This window comes from Choloepus didactylus, chromosome 21 (genome assembly GCF_015220235.1).
Source record: "Choloepus didactylus isolate mChoDid1 chromosome 21, mChoDid1.pri, whole genome shotgun sequence".
Taxonomy (NCBI): domain Eukaryota; kingdom Metazoa; phylum Chordata; class Mammalia; order Pilosa; family Megalonychidae; genus Choloepus; species Choloepus didactylus.
In genome coordinates, this window is record NC_051327.1 from 30,620,404 (window position 1) to 30,635,827 (window position 15,424).

A 15,424-nucleotide genomic window follows, 5' to 3' on the forward strand; every position below is an offset into this window, starting at 1 on the left:
GGGCGCGTTGTGACAATCGTAATAACCAAGAAGGCCGACTGGGACCCCACTCTTGCTCCCGGCAAATACCCACATATTTAGGCCTCAGGACGATGCCTCGAAGTGGGCTCTAGGAATAAACTGAGGCAGAGGAGAGAAGGGGCTTGCCCAGGGCCACACATTTAGAAGTGGAGGAGGGGTTTAAGCCCATCCAGTTCACGGCCACTACAGAAAAAGGACGCTGTAAGAACAGACAGCAGACAAGCCGAGACACTGGAGGCAAAACAACACACAAACCTAACAAACCTAACACTCCAAGCCAAGCTCCTGAAGCCACGTGTGTAGAATCAAAGACTCTGCGCCTCTCCTGGGATTCCTCAGCACGGGATGGCCACTGAGTTTAATAACTGAGGCTCGAAACGAGGAGCGAGTCCGGGAGAGACGGCATCACATTCAGAGAAGCTTGTTCCTACGTTGTAGCAACACTCCACCAGAAAGGAAAAATAAGAGAATGTTTGGTATTTCAGAAAATTTCATTTGTGTGGAACACGGTACCTGGCGATGCCAGTTAATGATGCTTGGACGTATCTTTCCGTTTGTGTGTATTTTTTACACTTTTAATTTTGAAACAATTTCAGACTTACAGAAGGGTTGCGGAGACCTTTCAGAGCTCCCGAGTATCATTCCCCGAGCACCCCCACCTAACTGCAGCACAGTCAGCAAAACAAAGATATTAACATTGGAACAAGATGATTAACTGAGCCTCAGACTCTGCTGTATTTTGCCAGCTCCCGCACCCCTCAATGTCTCTTTCTGACCCCCGGCCTGTGACAGTTCCAAGTCTCTCCTTGCCTTTGGCGACCCTGACACTTCTGTAGGTTGCTTGCCAGGTATTTTGCAGAGTGTCCCTCGATCGGGGTGCGTCTGCTGTTTTCTCAGGACTCGACTGAAGGTGAGGCTGGGGGTGAACACCCCCTCCCCAGCGCATCGCGTCCTGGGGCCATGTGGTGTTGGGCGTGTCTTGTCGCTGGTGACGCTGACCACAACCGTTTGGCTTTTCCATCTAAACATGGTTCTTCTCTTTATGATTAGTAAATATTTGGGAGAGATGCTCCGAGGCTGTGGGAACATCCTGTTTCTCCTGAACCTTCTGCCCACTGGATTTTAGGATCCCGTGATGGGCCTGCAGCAACGACTACGGGGGTTCTAACGGAGATTTCCTGCTTGCCTCCCTCGTTCTGCCTCTGTGGACTGGGATCTGCTGTACGGAAGAGCTGGCAGATATGTGCTTCAATGTGCTTTCCCTTAATTGAAGGAAACACACAGGTGCCTAAAACTAGAGCTAAAACTTGAAAAATACTTTTTTAGAAACTCACTTTAACATTTGCATCAGAGCAAGCAATCATTTATTTATTCATTTTTATAAAAGCTTTATTGAGATATAATTCACATATAATTTACTCATTTAAAGTGTACAAGTCAACAGATTTTAATGTTTCCACAGAGACATGCAAACATCCCCACAAGCAACTCAAATTCCCATTTATAAACAATTTCTAAGCTTGATATATATATATATTCATATATTCTATTAACCTTTCCCGTGTCCACAATGTACTAAAAGGCCTTCCATTTCCTCCAAGCTGAACCTCCTAAGCCTATCCTCCTACGTAAAAGCAGATAATAAGGAAGTAAAAGTGAAAAGAACCGAATCATATTACTTAATGTCTTTAAACTGTCCCAGGAGGCTGGCCCCGGACAGCTCTGCGGCCCGATTCGAAGGGGCAGCGTGACCCTCTGAAAGCGGAACCAGTCCCCCCCGCCCGGCCCCCGCGAGGGCACAGCCCGTCCTCAGCTTCGTCACCTGGGATCCCGCAGGTGGGCGCAGCAGGTTCTGGCAATGGAGGAAGGCCGAGGCGCAGGCTGCCCAGCAGGTGCACGCCCGCCCAGGCCCGGGGACGAGCTGAGGTGGCCCAGGGCGGAGAGGGCCCAGCGGTGGCTCGGGCGGCTCGCGGAGAGGACAACATGCTGCAAGCCGCCCCGATCCCTGGTTTCCCGTCCTTGTCTCTTTGCCAAGATGCCAGACCAGCGAGTTTTACGGACACACGTGGTCTAGACGCACCTGCTGCCCCCGGTGTTCACGGATGTTAATGGGCAGCAGCCGCGGCGGAGCCGACGCCACATCACATGGCCGAGTGTCCGGTCACCATGTTACACGGCCAAGACGTCCGCGTGCGTCCCTCCCCATGGCAGTGGTCAGCGGTGCTGAGAACCCCCTCTTGCCAGGACCAGCGGGGAAGGTGAGACCTTCCCTGGAGAGTCTTCTTGTGGCAAACCCCAAAATGGTGCCCCTGTCTCCCCCCTCCTGTGGCTGACACCCTTTTCTCTACCTGGGTGAACGACCGAAGGGACGGACGCAGGAGGGACGTGGATGGACTCCCTAAGCCGCGCGTGCGCATCTGTCCCTACACAACCTTTGCAGTGGTCCCAAAGGGAAGCCACAGCGTGGAGAAACCGAGTCACTTGCTCATGGTCCCGAGGCCATGGCTTTGAGTCCCAGCTCCAGAGCTGCCTCCCAAGCTTCTGGCATGAGGGGTCTGTCTCTCTCCTCCCCCCACCCAGGGGTACCCCGCAGCTCAGGCTCGCGGATCCCAGTGCCCTCTATCCCGTGATGCTGGGGTCTCCCCGGGGACAGCCTTCACTTAGACGGGCCACAGCAAGAAGCCAAGACGTGGGTGTGGGACGTGGGAAGGGATACCTGCTGCCCTATGACCTCTGTCCTCTGACATCGTTATCATGATGAACTGTTCTTCTGTGATGAGAGAAAACCCTCTTAGGGCAATTTAGCAGAATTAAAATTCTGTTGCTAACTTTGCAAATGTTTAAAACGGTGTGATGGTTGGGTTCATGTGTCAACTTGGCCAGGTGATGGTGCCCAGGTGTCTGGTCAAGCAAGCACTGGCCTAACCAATACTGCAAGGACATTTGTGGCTGGTTAATAAACCAGAAGGCTGGTTTATTAAATCATCAGTCAACTGGCTGCAGCTGCGACTGATGACATCAACGAAGGGCGTGTCTTCCACAATGAGAGAATTCAATCAGCTGGATTCAGTCCGATCAGTTGAAGACTTTTAAGAGAGAAGAGAGAGAACCTTCACTTCTTCTTCAGCCAGCCAGCCTCTCCTGGGGAGTTCATCGAGGACCAGTTCACTGCCTGCCCTACGGAATTTGGACTCGTGCATCCCCACAGCTGCGTGAGACACTTTTATAAAATCTCATATTTACAAATATCTCCTGTTGTTTCTGTTTCCCTAGAGAACCCTAACTAATTTTACAATGGTGAACTCAGCACCTCACACAGGAGTGGATACGAACAGACCAGCACAATCAAAATGGCAGACAGAGGCAACAAATCGTTGATTTTTAGCTCTGAGACCTATGTCTCTCCTTAAACACAGCTCAGCTGGAAGTCTGGAGAAAGTCATTTCTGCCAAAATCATGAAGCCTGTTTGGGACGTGCCCTCGCTACGTCCTGCTCCCTGCCTCGGGCTCAGTATTGGTCAAGAACAGAGGGTGCCACTCTGGAAGTCTGTGGACACTGAGGACATTTCGGACACATCAGCTGCTGGGCACATGCCAGAAAAAGGATGGAGAGGTGGTGATGGGGTCCGGCACCCGGAGCCCAGGGCTTCTCAACCAGGGGCCGAGTGCCCTGTGGGGAGCCTGGGGGGAAGTCTGGAGACATTTCTGATTGTCACAATTTGGGGGGGTGGGGGGTACTGCTGGCCTTCAGTGGTAGGGGCCAGGGATGCTGCTCGAGATCCCACAGCGCCCAGAGAACCATCTGGCCCAGAAGGCCAACAGAGCCAGCGCTGGCGAGCTCTGCACTGAGTTGACAAAGTGTGTGATGAAGACATGGGAGAGGCATCCCCAGGCCCGAGGGTGGTCGTCACCATAATTACAAGAAGCAACGGTGTGACGCATGCTGGGGTTCTGGTGTGGTGAAGGGGTCTGAACGCCCCAGCCGAGCCCCAGACCATTAGCCTGTGAGGGTTAAATCCCACCAGCGACTGTCAAATCCATTCGTGAATGTGGGAAAATGGAGCACAGTGGGTTAAAGCCGTCGCTCCGGCCCATCATCTTAACCAGTACATTGTTCAGGCAGAACTGTTACAAACCTCTCTCTTTTTAAATAAAACAGTAAATATTTAAACTGTAAAACTTAACAAAAGGTACCAATGGAGGAACTAAGTCTCACATGTGAAGTGAGGGACTGCTCAGAAGCCAGCCTGATCCCATGCGCCCAAGGTCACCTTGGGAGGTTATGATGACACGACATCAGTCCAGAAACGGGCACCTCCAGACAGACAGACAGACAGACGGCCGTCAGAGATCCCGGTTACAAGCACGAAACACCAGCATGTTCCTAGCAGGCCTGCACTCTCTCCATGAGCTATGTCTCAAGATTTACTCACACCCACAAAATTTAATATAATCACAAAACACTGCATTCCCGAGACACAGGAGTACTTGCGAAAGCGGCTTCTGAAATAAGATACAAACTAGCTCTCCCAGCAAGAGGCAGGCGAATCACTTTTCCTGTCGTTCGTCATTAGCTTTTAGAAATCCTGCAAAATACTATCAGTCACAGAAAAAGGAAACGACAGCTGCAGCGAGCGACGCCTTAGGTGTGAGGTAGAAGGAAAACCGGAGAGGGCAACAGCTCAAAAAAGCAAGGTCGTTAAAAATGCAAGATACTGCTGACTTTATATTTATATAAAAACTATAAAAAACAAGCCAAATGGAAGGGCACACCCCGTCGTCTGCCACAGGGCTGAAGGCTCTACTACAGAATTAATATAAAACTTGAGAGGCAGGAGAAAACACAACTGACCTTGTGGTTGTCCGAGGCTCTGGCCGCGGGGGCCGAGGCACCGGTGCTGGCTGGCGATGCCGTGCCCGGTGGCCTCTGAGCGGCCTCGGGGCCGGGGGGCACGGCCGCTGAGCAGCTGCAGGGGGGCACCTTTGCCCTCTGGCCCGAGATCAGGTATGTCTTCAAACCTACGGATAAAAGCGACAGTGAGCACAGATGGAGGCCACCGTTTGCTTAAAGACAACGCCATGCTGTCCTCCGCGGAGGGCACGCTCCCGAAAGGCTGGCAGAAAGGGGAAACGCATGGGAAACGCATATGTCACACCGCACGACTGGCTTCCGCTCTCTTCTCAGGGCCGTGGCCTGGGGGACACGTGTGGCCCTCGTGGCAGGGCCGCTGACTTACAGCTCCTTGGAACGGTGGGCCGGCACGTTTACCTCTGGGGTTGAAACGAGCGTTAGCCGGTTCCTCCCCGAAAGTGTGTGCGCCACGCTGTGAGGGCACAGAGCAGGTTGTCAGTGGGCTCTGTACCTTTGGGGGGATATTTTGATCTATAAGTAGCAGACACTGTCATTTACGATGGTGAATCTGGAATCTAGGGTGATCTCGAGGAGCAGCCCCTTTACCTATTTCAGGGACGGCAAAACCACCACGAAAAGCGAGAATGTAACACGTTCTGACGGGATGGGACACCCTCCCCTGATTTAAATTTATCTACTTTGTCCACTGGATCCAAACAGTCACAACACGAACATTTGGCTTTTGTCAACCTGTGGTCAATGTGCATCTGATTCTCTCGGAAAATCCCCTTATATATATAAAAAAAAAGGTGGTCAAATGGACAATTACCGTCCACCTTCACGATACTCGCCAGAGGCTGAAATAACCCACGAGTGCACCTGACACCGTAAAGTTGCTCTAACAGTGGGGCCTCTGGGATCCAGAATAAATGTCTTGCTGTGAAAACAACAAGGAGCAGCTTTTCCAGGCAGAACTCAAGGAATTTTTGAAAAAGAAGCAAGCCTCATTTAAAGAAATCCATGGTTAGTCCTCATTGGAATTTAACCACATGTAAATATAAATTTATTGAGGGGAGTGGCAATGTCATTCATTCAATAAACATTCATTTTAAGCCTGGTACATGCGAGGCAGTGGACATAAAACCAGGAGCAGCACAGGGTCCCCATCTTGGGAAGTTTACGCCCCAGCAGAAGGCTAGAGAGGAAGGTGGCTGGACAGTACACCGTGCAAGACTCAACTGAGGGCTGTGTCCACCGCTGGCTCCAGGGCAGTTTCCCACGTTTGGTATATATTTTTTAAAATGCTTTCAAATGAGTTAATCAAGTGACCTAGGGACTACTGAAGCAATAATCCTTAATCGTTTTCTAATTAGGACACTGTTTTATCACAATCTTTCTTCGGCTCCTTCTCTCCTCATGAAATATTATGTGGCCATGTTTTTAAGTCAACTGTTCTGAGAAATTGGCAGGATCCTTGAGACACCTGGGGACACCTGGGGCACCTGGGGTGTGGCCAAATCCAGGTGGGAATCAAGAGACTTCAGTATTTTTAGACGCCAACTAGCCCCAAAGGAGATCTTTAAAAGGTCACCCTTAGGACCTGAACTTCTATACACTTTTGTTTCTAGAACCAATCACAATTTTTAACTAATTAAATGTATAAACTGGAAGTAGAAATTTGAACTGGAATGTGACAAAAGCATAAAAGCATCTCTATATTAACACCCTGTCTGTCACAGACAACGCAGAACTGGTACTGCCATTTGACCTTGAGAATCAACACCTGGAACCCACATGGACTATAGAGAAGAGCCCCGTTTCTGCCCTGTTGGGGCGTCCCCGGGCCGGCAGGCCTTGTTCCCGGCTTTGTCAGGCAGGTACGGGGAGAGGCCCATCGCCTGGGTCTCACTCCTGGTGGCCCCGGCGGGCTCAGGGCTGGGGCGGGCACTGCCAGTCAGAAGCTGGGGAGCCCACCCTGGGGCGCAGAGGTCCCCCTGGCTGTGATGCCCCACTCCACAGGGTGGGGGGTGTCTCAGGCTGGCCCGACCACTGAGGGTGATCCCCGCGTCCCCCACCCCTCAGTTCAACCAAACCCAGGAAAGGTCCTTCACTGGAGTAACTGTCACGTCCCCCCCATGGGCTCCATCCCTGCGAGAGGAAAGCAGCCTTCCCGTCGGCGTCTAACTACTAAAGCAAAGCAACAGCTCAGCAAGGAGACGCTACGAGGCCGCGGGAGAGAAATAAAGGTCTCTGGTGAGGGTAATGACACATAAACGAATATAAATGCCAGTGCTATCGTGTTTTCATTGTCACTCCACTTTTTACTTCCTACAGGATCTAATAGGCAAATGAATAAAATGTATTAATAAATCAGTGGCTTTGGACTCATAATGTACAACGTGTACTTTGTGACAAGAATGACGTAAAGGTGGGGGGCAGAGGGTGTAGGAAAATAGTGTGTATAAACTGTCGACGTTAAGTTGGTATCAAAGCACCAAAGGTTGTTACAGATTTAGGATGTAAAATTGAAGCCCCATGGTAACTACAAAGAAAATATCAGAGCACATGCAAGAACACGGAAATTCGCGTGCAGGTTGTCAGGGGAGGGGGCAGGGGACTGGCTTCTGTGGGGAAATGGGAAAGTTCTGGCAGTGGAAGGTGGAGAGGGACCCACTATATTGGGCAGGTGATTGATCCCTTTGAACGGTGGGCTTGGGAGGGGTTTGGGGGGACAGTTTATGCTGTATATATATCCCCGTAATTAAAAAGAAAAGAAGAGCAAGTGAAGAGACAATGACAATTAAATGCAGCCCCTGCTCCTGGACAGGATCTCGCAAGGGGAGAGAAAAGGCTCAAAGGGACTTACTGGGACAAATGAAAAACTTGGAATATGGTCTGTAATCTTTCTATAAATGCTAAATTTCTTAACTTGATAACTGCATGGAAGGTGGTTGCATAAGTGAATGTCCTTGTCCTTAGGAAACGTACACGGAAGTATTAAGCGTTTAAGGAGAATGATTTATTCAACCTACACCCAAGGGTTCAGAAAATGGATCGATAAATAAGCAGACAGACGGATGCATAGATGGACAGGGAGACAGAATGGTATGACAAATGTGACAAACGTTAAACTTGGCAGGTCTGGGTATCCGGGGAGGTGATGGTATGCTGGGGTTCTCTGAGGGGGTTGTATTATTTTTGTAGCTCTCCTGTAAAAGTTTGAAAATACTTCAAAATTAAAAGTTCTGGTTTTCTTTCTTAAAGAGAGGAGCTCTCGGCGGGTGTAGCTGAGGTTAGTGTGGCTGAAACAGAGACTGCACGTGGCGACGGCCAGAACTGACGGGGAAGCCAGGACACAGGGCGCCCCGGGAGCCACATCCAGGGCGGCAGCCTGTGGGCCCCGGGCTCGGGGAGGGAGAGAGTGACGAGCCGGGCGCCAGAGCTAGGGCGACCCAGGAGCTGCTGGCAACGCTGTCCCTGTGGTCAGGGAGGTAGGGGAGGTGGAGTCGGGACACCCTGCTTCAAACGTGGGCAAAGCCCAGGCACGGCCTCCATCCCGGGCCGTCAGGGTGAGGTTGAGGGCAAGGCCTGTGGAGCCCGAGTCCTCGGGTTCAGGACCAGGCTCCACCACCTCGGGGAAGGACCAGCTGTCTGCATCCCGGGATCCTCGTCCGTGAGGGATGGACACACAGCGAGGACTCCAGGACAGCAGCTGTCACTAGCAACCCGGGCGTCGGAGCTACCTGACCTCTGGGAGTCTTTCTCGTTCCTTCTGTGCACAAAAGTATCTGTGGAACTGTTAACTCAGTAATTGCTCCAAATTTGTTTTCAACTTGTACCTTTCTTCATGTAGCACCGCAGACCAGCTGGTACCGATGTCAGAGCCCCACTGGCGTTACAGAGGTCAGACACGTGGACGTGTCCACGGCCGGCAGAATCAAGGGCAGGACTGAGCATCCTTGTACTGATGCTTCAATTTGGAAAGCTAGATTAAAAATGAAATGCTCCGCCAAACTGCAGAGAGCAGCCCGTAAAGAAAAGCAAGGCTTAGCTGCCCGATAGGAAACACCAGCTCCGAGAAATGTCCTGGGACTGGGTTACCGAGTTTGAGCCTGATCAAAGCCTTAAGCCCAGTGAGTTTGTAAGAAGTAAGATTAAATGAAAAGCCACCCACGTGGACACTGAGGTCCAATTCCCCAGAAGACATCTTCTGGAGCAGAAGGTCAAAGCATGGCAGCCGAATGATTTATTTTGTTGTGTGTAAGCAGGAGAAGTAATCAAATTAATTAATAAAGAATTATTATTAACAGAATTAATAAACTGTCTTCTATTCTGTCCTGGTCATTGATTTTAAACATGACCAACATTTATGCCTTTAACTGGCTTTGTTTTTCAAAAGGCGACAGAAGGAGGGAAAAGTCATTTCCCACCAGGCCGCTTCTGGGAGAGGAATTCGCGGATGGCCAAGCATGTTGCGATTTCATGGTTAATGTTCCTTAAGAGGTCGTCAATTCTTTGAGGACAAAAACTGTGCCCTGCACACAGCTGCTGCTTCATTTTGGTGAAATGACTGTCATTTGAGTGAGTGCCAAAGTCCATTTTGGAGAACAAAGACTGTTCTGGGCTTCTTTAATTGCGGCCCCTCTCTGCAGGGCTCCTGCTTTGGAGTGCCATGTCCCCTTTGCCAAGGATTGAGGACCCGACCGGCCCCTCAACAGAAAGAGAAGGACAATCAGGAAAAGAATCTTTAAAACACGACCTTTGGGAGTTCACAGCAAACACAACAAATGGTTGGAAGATGACATCACTGTTGTTTTTAAAAAAATAAACATAAGCAATTCATTTGGCTTTGCTCACAAACATTCTAAAAAATTTATTTTCTACTCTATTTGTATTTTCCCTCATACCTAGGACCGAAATGGCCAAGTAGCGTGAGAAGTATTTAAATTAAAATGTAGTCAACCAACAAGGAAAAAAAAAGAGTAAAAGCACCCCTTGAACTGAAATCTACCAAATAATCAGGGCCCATAAAATTACCCATATGACTATATTTCACAACTGTCTGTTGCTTCTGCTTAAGAAGAACGAAAGTTTGGGTGGTAAAAATAAGCAGTTTCCACCTTGTTCATCATTAAAACATTCTGGGTGGGCCTCAGTCGTCTCCCCTCCATCGTAAAACAAGGACTGTTTCGCTCTGATTGTCCTTGATACTGGATGAGACGATACAAGTTTCTCCAGCAAGTGCATGTGGGATAAACTTAACTTCTTGTTAAAAAAACGAAGTCTCAGACAATGAAATACAAGACAGATTTACTCAAGAAGGTGGAAGAAACGAAGGGTGGTGTGAATCTCGGCCCCATGGAAGTAGTGGCCGTGGCCTTGGCCTTGGCGGGGGTGTGACCTGCCGGGAAACAGGCCCTGAGGATGCTGTTGGTGGTTGGATGTGGCCTCCTTTGTGAACGAGACCCTCAAAAATCCCATTTTGGATGAGGCCAAAGCGAATCAGGATGGGCTTAGTCCATAGGGCTGAGAGAGGAAACCGGACACAGCCGTCCCCAGGAGAGAGGGCCCCGTGACGGGAGGCAGGGGTGCGAGCCAAGGAACCAGAAGGCCCAGACGTCGTGGAGGAGGCACGGCCTTGCCGACTCCTTGGTCTTGGATTTCAGCCTCTGAAACCAGGTGTGCTGGTTTGAATCTATTATGCACTCAGGAAGGACCTGGTGCTTTTAATCCAATCTTGTGGGACAGACCTATTGTGGGCGGGACCTTCTGGTTAGGTTGTTTCCATGGAGATGTGACCCTCCCCTCCATTCAAGGTGGGTCTTAAGCCCCTTGCTGGAGGCTCCATGAGAGGATAAAAGGCAGAGACATTTTAGACAGAGCTCAGAGAAGCTAAGATATCTAATCCAGAGTTTGTCCCTGGGAGAAGCAAGAAGGACCCACAAGAGAAGCTAAGACAGAAGCCCAGAGACATTCTGGAGAAAGCCACGGACACCAGAAGCTAAACCCGGGAGAGAAGGACCAGCAGACTCTGGCCGTGTACCTTCCCACGTGACAGAGGAACCCCAGATGCCATTAGCCTTTCCTCAGAGAAGGTATCTACCTCTTGATGCCTTGATTTGGACATTTTCATGGCCTTAGAACTGTAAATCTGCAACCTAATAAACCCCATTGTAAAAGCCAACCCATTTCTGTTCTATTGCACCCCGGCGAAACACCGTGAAACAACGGACTCCTGCTGTTAAGCTGCCCAGCATGTGGTATCTGTCAGAGCAGCCCTGGCCAACTAAGACAGTGGGCGCCATGCTTGTTTAACTTGACCTGGATTAACCTACAGCCCAACTAGATGAGTTTTCCGGATACACACACACACACATGTTCCAGACTCTGCTCCTGAGCAGCTGCTCTCTACACCCAGTTTCTCTTGACCAGCAATGCCCACACGGCTGAACGCGAGGGACTGAGCACCTGCCAGGGACCCAGGCCTCAGGAGTCATCTTGCACTTGACTCTCAAGTTCGACATCAATAAGCACTGTCCTGCGAACATCACATTGCTGAGTACAAGCACTGGGAGAGCCCCCTGGGGACACCCCAGTCATGCCAGAGACCCACCCTCCCATCCCTACAACACACCCAGCTGCAGTCTAATGCCACGTGCCTTCACAAATGCTGCAGACATGGGTTCTTTGACATCTCCCAAAATAGCCTGCCCGGTACTATCTCATTCATTCATCGGCTCATTCACTCATTCACTTACCCAACAAATGAAATATTTATTGAATACTTACTGAGGGTTTGGGCCTGGGCTAAGGGTTAAAGAAATGGACAGACAAAAGGACTCTACTTTTAGAACTTGAGTGTGCATGAGAACTTTTACTTAACCTCTCGACCTCAGATCCCTCATCTGTAAAATAGAAATAATAAAAACAATAATACCATTTCATAGGACTGCCGTGACAAGTGAATGAGTAAATGCTTTTTTCACATACATATAAAATGCTTAGAACAGGGCTGGGCACAGGAAAAGGACTTGAAAGGTTAGAAGGAGATTATCCTTACTACTATCAAATTATGCTGCTAGGTCTGAGCCTGAACTGAAAGCTGTCATCCCCCTGTGTCGAAACGGCTTAGAGAAAAGCCTTGAAAACGGACAGCCCCAGTGAGCTCGTCGGCCAGGGAAGAGACAAAGTGTCAGAGTTCTGAACAGAAAAGCAGTAACTAAAGAAAACAGAAAGTAAGCATTAGAAAGTAAAATTCAGCATGTGAGGGACACATAAAAGGGAAGGATGGTGCCTTTCCCGAGAGTCTGCAGATGCTCAAACAGTAACTCAAAGCATCAACTGAGGAAGGGCTTGAAATAATGCTCAAAAAATTAAATTTGAGAATTGAAGGATGGCAGTGAATTGGAGGACAATAAGTGACAATTCAAACCCATGAGAAGAGAAAATTACACGAGTGTGAGTCTGCATCCTGACAGGATAGTCAAAAGTGACAGAAGGTATTTTACGAGTGAGCTTTGGCAAACAAAAGAGCAATGACAGTCTGAGCTAATCGTCACGGGAGGGTCTGTAATACAAACCATCAGAAAAGTCTGTGAAACGACAAGGGGGCGAGAATGAGAGTGATCAGGAGCCGAAAGAGAATAGAGCCCAGTCAACTGCTTTTCAGCAGCCGACTGAAGAGACTGTCATCAGCACAAGTTGTACCTGAAGCAGGTACAGGATGTGTCAGAGCTGGATTCTTCTCCTGAGAGAACGAGCTGATGGGAGAGCTTGCAAGATTTGAGTGTGGAACATAGATGGTGGAAAACAGACTGTTGATAGAAGAAAAATGAAAGAATAAATTTAAAATCTGAGAACAGGTGGCAGTGAAATCATTGAAAAACATAACAAAAAGGTAATATGTTGAAAACAGAAATAAAGCTACATGGTGCTGAGTGAAAGAAGCCATATATTGTCTGATTCCATTTATCTGAAATCTATAGAGACAGAAAGGAGATTAGTAGCTGCCCAGGGCTGGGGGCAAGGGGTGGGGAGTGACTGCTAATAGGTTTGGGAATGATGAAAAAGTTCTAAAATCAGACATGGTGATTGCTGCACAACTCTGGATACAGTAGAGCCACCAAATTCTGAATATGATTTAAAGAGGAAATGCTAGATTATATATATGGTGACAGAATAAAAATTAAAAATAAAATCCATGGAACTACAGTACACAGCAGTTTAAGTTAAACTCTGGGTGGTAAATGGGAATCCTGTATTTTATGCATGACTGTTCTATAAACCCACAACTTCCCTAAGAAAAAAAAAAAGCCACTGAATCAGGAACACTTTACATGGGTGAACTGCATGGTATGTGAATTACATCTCAATAAAGCTCTTTTCTTCCAAAGAAAAGAAATAAAGTTATGTGAACTTCACGAGATAAAAGTTTAAAGAGTTAGAGACAAAAATTTTTACAAGTCGGTAAGAAATAGACTATCCTTGAGAATTCAAGGTAAAGGAGAGGGCAGTGGCAGGTAAAAAAAAAAAAAATTAGAAATAAAGGCTGAGAACCAGATAATGTGGCAGGGCTAAGATGGAAAAGAAAAACATAAGTAAGAAATAAGGCTGAATAACCTTGAGAAACTAAAAGTTCAAACATGGCAAAGTTCAGAAGTCTGGGAGAGATTAAACAAACAAAAAAAATAGTTTGATGTTCACAAGATATCTTCAAGAATCATCAAATTTGCAACTTTCCCTAGTGCAGTCTAGTCCGAGCAAGTTGGGCCAACACCCGAGCCTGCTTATTGGATTGCCAAACCCGAGAGGCTCTTGTCACCCCTGGCGGTGTGGGGTCCCTGCCCGGAAACCAGCCTGGCCTACTCAGAGCTCCGGACTGCTCTGTGGCCACAGGAGTAGAAGGTCAGGCTTTCCTGGACCGCCGCCACCACCGATGCTTCCTCCCACCCGTGAACGCGTTTATTTGCAAAGGCATTTTCTTCAGACACACGGCGCCAGATTTTCCACCACGGACACTTTCCTTGAGCATCCTTGGCTGGGAGAAATGCCTTCTGTGGCAACACAGCCAACAGAGCTGCCTCTCCAGAGAATCTCACATTGTACAAAGAAAAAGCAACGCGTCTTAAAGTTCTTGACCGACCTTGACTGGGAGTGGCCGCCTGGGTCTCCCCCACCTGTTACTTGGTGGAAATGTTTACACAGGCTCCTGGCGTTCTCCCAAATCACATCCCCACCAGTCCCACGTTTGCTGTGAATTTCCTCACTTAAAGCCAACCTGTTTTCATATTGCACTAAGGTTTCCTCTCTGTTGATGGCTGGAGCGCTTCCTGAAACAGCTTCCCAGATTGCATTTTCTTGCTTCCGCAGACTTGTTTGAGCCACACAAGCCCCCTAACTGCTAGTTTCTGATTACGAAAAGACGACTCAAAGGCGTGTTGGCGTGGTGTGTGTGCGATCACCACAAAGTGTTGCTGCCGAGTAGACAAGAAGTCGAAAGGGCTTTCCCACACTAGCCTCGCCCGGGCGTGCGAGGGTGATTCACGCCTCGGGAAGATCACGACTATCTTGTGACTCAAAATTGAAAGCAAAACCAAGGCAGTGGGTGTCTGTCCATGAGGAAGAGGACAAAGGGTCCCCGGTCACGGCCACGTAAAGGAAAGTGGTTTGTACAGAAAAGTGAGCCAGAGCTGCCTGCAACAGCCCTTTCACCAGAAGGGGGCTGAGGGGTCCTCAGGGTGCCCATCCTTTCACGGAAACTTGGACTCTGCTTTTCACACACTTTATACACCTTTTTTATACACTGCAGTTTTTACTCCTCGATTCCTACAAACAGTTTGCACACGAACTTCCAAGCTCTCTGAACTTTTACACCCACTAAAAGCAACGTGGGCACTGAAGCAGACCACTGAACAAATGGCCACTCCCTGGGGGTCCTCTGCACCCCCCTGGAGCTGGAAAGTTTAAGGAGGCCCACGGCCACGGCACCAATGGGGTCTGTCCAAAGCGGGCTGAGCCAAGCCACCGAGAAGGCGTTTCAGGGGCGGTTTTGCTGCAGCACACCGTCCCCTGTGCTGAGGCCTCAGCCCCAGGCTGGTGCGTGAAGCAGGTAAAATTCAACGTGGGGTCACCTGTGCCCACCTCCCGTCTCCCTGCCCCTCCAGGGTGCACCACCTCCAGGCTTTCCCTGTGCTCTGTCACCCACTGTGTGAGCGTCATCGGCAGCCCACGACGACAGTAGTGTGGGGCTTTGTGACATCACATAGATCAATATCCTGGTCGGCTCTAAGAAATGAGGCCAGGGAGCGCTCGGACACCCCTGCCCACTGCTTCCGCCTGACGAGGAGGCCACCTCCTGTGGCCGATCGGGTCGCACACCGCGCCTTTCTGGACACAAACGCAGGTGACAATATCTGGTCCCTGAATCGTATTTCAGAAATTCCTACGTCACCAATAACCAACGTGGAAGGTGCCTCACAGCTGGTGGGGACTCGGCCCTGGAGGTGGGAGGTTCCACATAAATCTCTGCCAGGTTCCCCCTCAAGGCCCCCA

General features: G+C 49.4%; 1 protein-coding gene across 1 annotated transcript in view; it reads right to left on the reverse strand.

Annotated features, from left to right (window-relative positions):
- Positions 1 to 15,424, reverse strand: part of ADCY9 (adenylate cyclase 9) — a 133,235-nt gene that overhangs the window by 29,660 nt on the left and 88,151 nt on the right. Inside the window, exon 5 of the mRNA XM_037813799.1 lies at positions 4,874 to 5,040. Coding sequence (XP_037669727.1) covers positions 4,874 to 5,040 — 167 coding nt within the window. The remainder of the gene's footprint in view (positions 1 to 4,873; positions 5,041 to 15,424) is intronic.